This window comes from Scylla paramamosain, chromosome 19, assembly GCF_035594125.1.
Source record: "Scylla paramamosain isolate STU-SP2022 chromosome 19, ASM3559412v1, whole genome shotgun sequence".
Classification (NCBI taxonomy): Eukaryota; Metazoa; Arthropoda; class Malacostraca; order Decapoda; family Portunidae; genus Scylla; species Scylla paramamosain.
The window spans coordinates 20,610,772-20,619,221 of NC_087169.1; the positions used below are offsets into that span (position 1 = coordinate 20,610,772).

Here is an 8,450-nt window from a genome sequence, read left to right on the forward strand (position 1 = left end):
TGCAAAATTTGAGTGTGTGTAGAACGTTTTGATGTCAAAAAAAGATTTGAAGCAAAATTTTGATTGATCAAATCCGTTTGATATTTTTTGACGAGTCGTCAAATTTTTGATGCGTGTGTGGGCTCCTGTCAAAATTTTGATCAAACTGTTTAGTTCGCAGGTGACTGACGAGGACACAGGATCGCCATGTCTGCGAAGAAGGAGGCCGAAAAGAAATTTTTGATTGAAGTTTTAGGAGAGTATCGGACCTTGCCAGCCTTGTGGAGAATTAAGTCGGATGATTATAGCAATCGTGCTAAGAAAACCGAGGCCTATGACATTCTGCTGCAGAAATATCGTGAGCATTTTACTTCCGCCACATTAGAAGATCTGAAGAAAAAAAAAAATAATCTGCGAACAAATTTTCGCAATGAACTTCGAAAAATGGACAAAAGTGCCAAATCAGGTGCCGGAACTGAAGACCTGTACGAGTACAAGCGTTCACTTGGTGGTATGGATGGACGCATGACCGTGTCTTCTTTCCTTATCAATGGCTCGACAAGGCCAAGTAACTCATCGAACGATGGCGCATCCATTCGAAGGAAGTTACGGAAGTCCCCTGGTTCGTTAACACGTAATTCTTGGAGGAGGTTGACGTGTCCGTAGGTTTCCCGTTTTTAAAACCAGTCTTTTGACCATTTCCGACGTTTACTAGGAGGTTTATCAGAGTCCAATGCGAACACTAGTGCTATGGCCACTGATGCATCCATGTCGAAGATTTTGACTATACTGAATTTTAATGGGAAAAACGCCTAAATGTGTGTGGAGAATTATGCATCAAAATTTTGTATCAAAGTTACACGTCAAAATTTTGATGCAAAATTTTGACGCTTTTTTTGAACGTGTATGGCCACCCTAAGGACTGAAACATGAAGGAAAAATCCCTAGAACTACATCTAGAAAACCTAGGGCGTGGAGACACTTCCAAGGACGAGATAAGTGTGTGTGTGTGTGTGTGTGTGTGTGTGTGTTTCAATACTGGGGGAAGGAGATATTTCACGCCTGCTGACCGTCCCTGTCGAGGCATGGACTGCTAATGTTGAGAAGTATACCGAACCATGATCCGGGAGACATGCACGAGAGTGCATGTCTCCCGGAGGCTTCAATCATTGTGTGATCCATAAATAACTCACTGGGAACAACAGAATAGTGTCAATACCTTGATTGCGTCACAGATACATCCCATGGGGAGTGAGTGGCGTGTGCCTGCTAATCAGCTACTGTCCACCAAACATCCTCCACAGTCACCACCTGTGCTTTATATCTGTGAAAGATTGAGAAAAATCTGCCAACACACTCATAAAACTAGCGAGGGTGGATCATTCCGAGTACAATGTATATTTTATTCACCACTGCTGTGAAAATCGTACTGTGCCTGAGTAAGGACAAGAGATTCTAATGGCCTTGTCGGTTGCTGCTACGAGAACTTAAGGGTGACCTGTCTCACAGCTGAGGCCTTTCACACATCTCGCACTTTCTCAAGGACAAGGAGGCCACCGACCGCTCGCTCATCAGTAACAAACATTGCATGAGCGTGGGCGTGAACCATGAAGCGTGTGTGTGTGTGTGTGTGTGTGTGTAGTCACCCCTGCATATTCTGTTTTCTATGAAGGATGGCTATCTAATCAATTACGTCATGCCACTTACATTATTACACTCAATAGTTAGGGCACTCCAATAAGCATCCCAAATCCCCGAGGATCCGAACGTGCACGTGGTTCAGAAAATTGGCATCGATGAGCGAGCATAGCAGACTCTGGTGCATTGCCGCTGCCTACTACATCAAATTTGCACGTTTGGGGTTCCTAACATCACATACTTGATTACTACCTAAATCATGACCATCATAGCGGCATCACACGAGAGAAAGCAACACCCATACCCCTATCTCGGCCCGCGTGCAAAGATGTCTATGCAGGAATGAGGGTGCCGCCGCCGACAGCTGATGTGCACAGCTGATCAACATAATAGAACGCAAGGTGTTGACCAGCAACAAGTGTGGCTGGAATGTTACTAGTGCACTAGGTGACGTGTTGAGAGGCTATGCTGAGCTGGTGCTGAAGTGATACTGATGAGATTGTGAGCCAGTGCTGTAATAGGTGCTGAGTTGAGGGCCCAGAGAGGACGGTCATGATGAGTCTGGTGAACGACGCTATTGTTGAATTACGAGTTTTTTGTAGATTGAAGATGGTTCACTGAGCGTTGCAAGGACAAAAGATTATTAATATGAGGAGTTCTATCATACTTTTTTTTAATGGAACGTGGATTTATTTCATAGTATTTTGTGTTAAAAGTTGCGCATATGTAAAGGTAAAGGAGGGTGCCAGTATGAGGTGATGAAGTGGCGGGTTGGAATAGTGAGAGCTTCGTGTTCTAAAACTGTGTAGTGTGTTGGGTAGTGGTAGTGATAGTGCTGCTGAATGGTATGATGTGCTAAGTGGTGCTAGTCTAATGGCAGTAATAGTGTTTAGTTGTAGTAGCAGTAGTGGTTCAGATCATCATCATCAACATTATTATTGCCCTCATTATCAATGGGGATTAGTACTAGCAGTTTCTCCAGCACTATCAGTCATGTGCAGATAGTATTATTGATAAGCTATCCCTTATCTTAAGAACGGATGATTCAAACAGTACAGGCACATGTCATGATATTACTCTTATTACTTCCACTACTACAACTTCACACATCAGTTTACCAAGGTTTTTCAACACTTTCTCTGCATTCAACTGTGCAGTAAGTAAAGGAGGTTCATGTGTTTCCAGGATGCATAAAACAGAACATAGGTAATTAAAGTATGCATCATTCCCCTTCATCACCTTCATCAAGTGTTATCTCAAGCTGTCAGTCACCTCCAGTCCATAGATGAGCTCCCAGTAAGCTGGACATCATCAGCTTACATAACACAGAATCTCAATACTAATTCACCACAAACTGAATAGCATGTATAGACTTACAGGTGTCTTCGGTTTAAGGATGAAGGAAAGCTTATGAAAAGTATCTTGCTGTGTAGTTCATAAAATGAGGCAGATATCAGAGGACACACCCTGGCAAGACCATCTCAAGTAGAGAGTGTAGCAGGATTGTTACTAAGTAAAAGGAATGTATTATACTCTATACAGATACAGAGAACCACTTTTCTCTTTCAGGAACATGCATACATGACACACTGAAGCAGAGTTGAAATAAAGTATCATAGCATAGATTAGTGGAAGAAGAGAGAAGAGAAAAAAAAACATAAGTAAGAAGAGCCAAAGAGCACTAAACCCTCCTTGCACGACTCCATCCACCTCCAACACTCACCATGCCATCCATTGCATCCTCCTCGATTGTGCAGTTCAAGAATTGCCGGCTGGTGCGTGGCAGAACCATTGTAAAGGACGACTTCTGGGTGCGTGGCGGCCGCATCATCAACCCAGAGCCTGTGTTCTTTGAGGAAAAGGTGCAAGCAGATCTGACGGTGGACTGCCATGACGCCCTCATCTGCCCTGGCTTTATAGACATACAAATTAATGGTATCCTGTAGTATTCTGTGTGTGCATGTGATGACAGATTTAGTGAGGGATGAGGGGAAAATTTAGTGTTAGTATATATGAATGGAATGGTAGGTGTAGTTAAACCTAAAGGATATACTCTGTTCAGCAGTCATGGTTTGAATGTCCCTCCCATTATTATGATTGACTCCCTTTGTCAGTTAACCAGGTAGTAATGGAATGGAAATTGAGGCAAATCACCTTTGTAATTTTGTGCCATCAAAGTCATCTTTATAAGAATATTGTAATGAGATATACTGTAACATATGTGTTGGTGGTATTAAAACATTATGTCAAGCAGAACTTAAAAGAAGCTACCTATATTACAGTTAAAACTATATAATTTTCTCTTACATTTTGTCCTTGCACCCACAGGAGGATATGGGTATGACTTCTCCTCAGACCTGGACAAGCTGGAGGAGGGCGTGTCCACTGTGGCTAAGGGTATCCTGTCCACAGGGGTGACATCTTTCTGTCCTACTGTTGTCACCTCCCCCAGCTCTGTGTATCATGAGGTGAGCAGACTCTTGGCCTTGATTTCTTTCTTAAGTTGCACCTGTGCCCTTTTTTCCCTCTACATATTCATCTCTTCATCCATGTCCAGCCATGTAGATTGTAAGTGTAATGAAAACTCTATATACAGGTGTTGCCAAGGCTGAAGAGAACCCCTGGAGGCAAGGAAGGGGCAGGCATCCTGGGAATCCACCTTGAAGGGCCTTTCATCAGCCCAGAAAAGAAGGGTGCCCATCCCCCTGAGTTCATACAAAAGATTGAGGTGAGCTGACTGCTCTTACTCTTGTCCTAACAAAGCTTTATCATTTTACATGTGACTGCTATCATCTCATCTCACCCACAGGGAATCGACAAGGTACATGACATATATGGTAACCTTGACAATGTGGGACTGATCACTATCGCCCCAGAGCTGCCTGGAGCACTGGAAGTCATACATCACCTGAGAAGCAAGGGAATAAAGGTCTCTGTAGGTGAGTGCCTGTGTCCTCTGTCTCTCCAACATCCCACATGTATCTCCATTAACAACAGTAGGGTCTTATAGCACTGTTGATTTTGCTGTTGTGGCACTAAACACCAATCAGTCATATTTTCTTTACCTCAGCACATGTTCTCAAAAGTTAATGAAGTGCCCTCTTCTCCCTCCTTGCACTTAAGGTCACTCCAATGGCAACCTGGAAGATGGTGAGGCAGCTGTCAACAATGGTGCCTCGTTCATCACCCACCTGTTCAATGCCATGCTGCCCGTGAGTACAGGTGGAAGTGGTCACTAGCCTCTAATCAAATCCACTTTTCTTAATGCTCTTCTTTTGTCTTTTGATTAATGTTCTCTTTGACTTCCTGTCTTTTATTCCTGGTTGTATGTTACTCCTATATTGCTCAAGCAACATCAAATTGCTTTTTTGAAACATAAAAGAATGGACATCAGACCATCCTTTTTGTGTGTGTAGTGTATTTCCTTCAGTTTACTGTCGCACTAGTCACATGTCCCTTCTCAACATTCTGTTAATGCTATAGAGCCACCTGTTACATTTCCTCCACTAAGTCCCTCCTTGCCCCACAGTTCCACCACCGTGACCCAGGACTTGTGGGACTTCTTACCAGCCAGCGCATCAACCAGCCAGTCCATTATGGAATCATAGCTGATGGCATACACACTCACCCTGCTGCTCTCAGAATCGCCCATCGTACACACCCTAAAGGTACAGTCCTGCCTCAGAGTGCCAGGATCTCATCATCCTGGGTTTGTTGGGTCACAACTTACTTGTTATCTGAGGCACTGACAGGCAGAAGACAATATTTAGTAAGATCTTTCAGCTCAGTAGTTGCATGTTGAGTTAACTCCTAATGCAGCTAACACATTTACAGCATACATTAGGTATCCTTGCTGCACCAATCACCCTTTGCTGGGGCATCAGGTTAATATAAAGATATGTAGGTAAGTTCAAATAAGTTTTGAATTCTTGCATGTAAATGAAGTAGCATCCAGGACAAGTTGCTTCACTCTGCACATCATTCAGAATAGTGTCTAGTGTCTACACATCACATAAGCACTGATATGCCCTCAGGTGTGGTGCTGGTGACGGATGCAATGGCTGCAATGGGCCTAGGCGAGGGTCATCACCACATAGGACAGATGGAGGTGCTGGTGAAGGGTCAAAAGGCACAGCTGGTGGGCACCAACACCTTGGCCGGTGCTATTGTTACCATGGACAGCTGTGTTCGGCACTTCATCAAGGAGGCTGGTGGGTGTGCTGTCTGACACATGGATGGGGAGGATGCTCAGTGGCTGCTCTGTGTCTTGACATCTTCACCTTTCATTTCTGTTAATAAATTTGTCTCTTCCTGTATCTGCATATTTTGGTTTTCTGTCATCCCTCATGCACTTCTGTCTTAATTTTTTTCTTGTATTTATTCCTCTCCTCTCTGCCATGTAAATATTAAGTAAAGCTATCCTGCAGGTGTGACGGTGGTGGAGGCCATCGAGGCAGCCACTCTGCACCCTGCTCAGGTGATGGGTATGGACCACCTCAAGGGCACACTGGACTTTGGCTCAGATGCAGACTTCTTGCTGCTGTCTGACAAGGGTCCACTGAAGGTACTCAACACATTCATCGGTGGGGAGTGTGTGTATGCTGCCCCTGGGGCTCATTGTATTGAATACACACAACAGAGACCCCTTGAGGAAAAAGTTTTCTCATAAAGTATCATGTATTGTGCTTTGCTTGCTTTTATCTAAGTTAAACCATAATTGCCTACAATTTCAGTCTCTAAAAAGAAGCTTTGCTTTATTATTGTTACTCACCAGAGTGCCTGTAGACATTCTACCACGCTTCTTTATATTATAGAGAAAGAAGTTAAGAACTTTAAAATACTGTTTGTCCATAGATTAGCCAATCAGAATCCCACTTGAGGTAGACAGCAAAGGTCACAAATTTGGTCCCACAATTTACAGTAGTTATTCCTTCCTAGCCAGATAATGAATATCCAAGCTGTGAACCTAACACTGTAATCCAGCTTGCAAAAACAGACATAACACTTAATTTGTCATGAAATCTATATAAATTACAAAGACTCCAGACAAACCAAAGTCCTAAAGACTGTGTGTGTGTGTGTGTGTGTGTGTGTGTGTGTGTGTGTGTGTGTGTGTGTGTGTGGGAGGGGGCCTGAGGACCAAATGTAGTGGAATGTCTGTCTTACATTGTCTTATTGATCCTCATCTTACACTGATTCTCATTAAGTGACCAAGCCACCTTAGGATGCCACATTCCACCACCACAGTGCCACACTGCATTCCTTTGGTCCTATTAGACATGCCAGCCTTAACCATAAGTTTCATTGTTCTCTTCAACAAATAATTCACACCACAAATCCTTTTCAGCTAATTCATGTCCAGTGCCTGGTTACCAATCACTGATATGTGGCTGCCATTCCACTGATATGACACACACATGTACAGTACTGTTATGTGTTGGAGGCTCAGGTGGTTCTCCATAATAAAACCATACAAAGTCAAAAGAAAACAGCAGCATGTTTGTGATCTTTTGTGTTCCTTTGATGTATGGAGACATAAATTAAGCATCCTCCTGCACAACTTTCAATTTGGCAGGATTTTACTACCTATATGTACCAGGGTATTAGTACAAAGTGTGCAATGCTCTCTATGTCATGCTTCTCATTACTATATGTGCTGTTCTACATATTATGAAAGACAAAACCTTGTTGTGAATGCATGTTCTTGTTTTGAGAGTTTATTAAAAATTTATATAAAGATTGATATTTTGAAGGTGATTGTTTTCTTGCAGACCTATCACAGAACCCCAGAAGCAGATACTAGCATGATAGTTACCCTGGTGAAGTATTAACAGAACATTCAGTGAGCCAGTCTTTACCACAGTGTTCCCCACAGTAATCTCTTCTAATTGGGTGACAATGGTCCCAAAGTTTCAATTTCTACCCTCAAAGTTGATTGTTGAGAAATTACTAAATGACAAGGATTACAAAATACTTAAGTAATTGCATTAAATAATTCTGAACTTTCAATTTTTAAGTTACAATAATTATACTTCTCTATATAAGCAATGCCATTAGAAATGTTCATGGCACACTGAACAATGCAACACATATATAACAAATTATTTACATTGGTAAGAATGTAGTAAAGTCCAACATAGCGACACTGATGACAGAAAAGTGAAAGGTGAATGACGTGTGATAAATCAATAAATAATATACAAGTGTATGAAGTGCATAAGAAATATCACATAATACAACAGTAATATGAAGATACCACATGTGCACTCAAATGTATGACTCATAAATGAAACAGTCATCTAAATGAAACCTAGAAATAAAAATGAAATAGGCAAAATATGTATAAATATGTCATGAAATGTGCAGCAGCTTGAAATGCAGGTATGTTCCACAAACCAAGTGGAAATCAAGCAGCACAAGAAATGTTTCTCTCAAAGACACTTGTGGTGCTCGTCACAGACTCACAGGGAATGTTTGTTCTCCTGACACATCATGGGAGGCTTCCAGGCCTGCCATGTAACAAGCAATGTGTTTGTATGTATGATAAGAATGTGCCTCAGCCTGCTAAGGCACAGTGACATGATGCAGTGTATCATAAGGCACTGCTGTGGTGCAGAAAGGGATGACCACCCACACCCTCACAAGGTGTTTTATCCCAACCCTCACAATGGTACACTTGGTAATATACACAGTTTCCCAAGTCTCACAGATATTGTGTTACATTGGATAACCATAAATAACTATATATATATATATATATATATATATATATATATATATATATATATATATATATATATATATATATATATATATATATATATATATATATA

The 8,450-nt window shown here is 41.8% G+C and overlaps 1 protein-coding gene across 6 annotated transcripts; it reads left to right on the forward strand.

The window, feature by feature from the left end:
• Nucleotides 1-1,697: 1,697 nt before the first annotated feature.
• LOC135109860 (N-acetylglucosamine-6-phosphate deacetylase-like) lies at nt 1,698-7,369 on the forward strand. Of its 6 annotated transcripts, none has more exons than XM_064021635.1 (9): nt 1,698-2,018; nt 3,187-3,552; nt 3,946-4,085; nt 4,214-4,345; nt 4,427-4,556; nt 4,741-4,829; nt 5,147-5,285; nt 5,652-5,828; nt 6,045-7,369. In XM_064021635.1, the coding sequence occupies exons 2-9, from the start codon at nt 3,342-3,344 to the stop codon at nt 6,284-6,286; spliced, it is 1,260 nt and encodes a 419-aa protein (XP_063877705.1). In that variant the 5' UTR covers nt 1,698-2,018; nt 3,187-3,341; the 3' UTR covers nt 6,287-7,369. The 6 variants fall into 6 exon arrangements, with proteins under 6 accessions (XP_063877705.1, XP_063877706.1, XP_063877703.1 ...); XM_064021636.1 differs by having other exon boundaries at nt 1,853-2,118; XM_064021633.1 differs by having other exon boundaries at nt 1,853-2,064.
• Nucleotides 7,370-8,450: the final 1,081 nt, after the last annotated feature.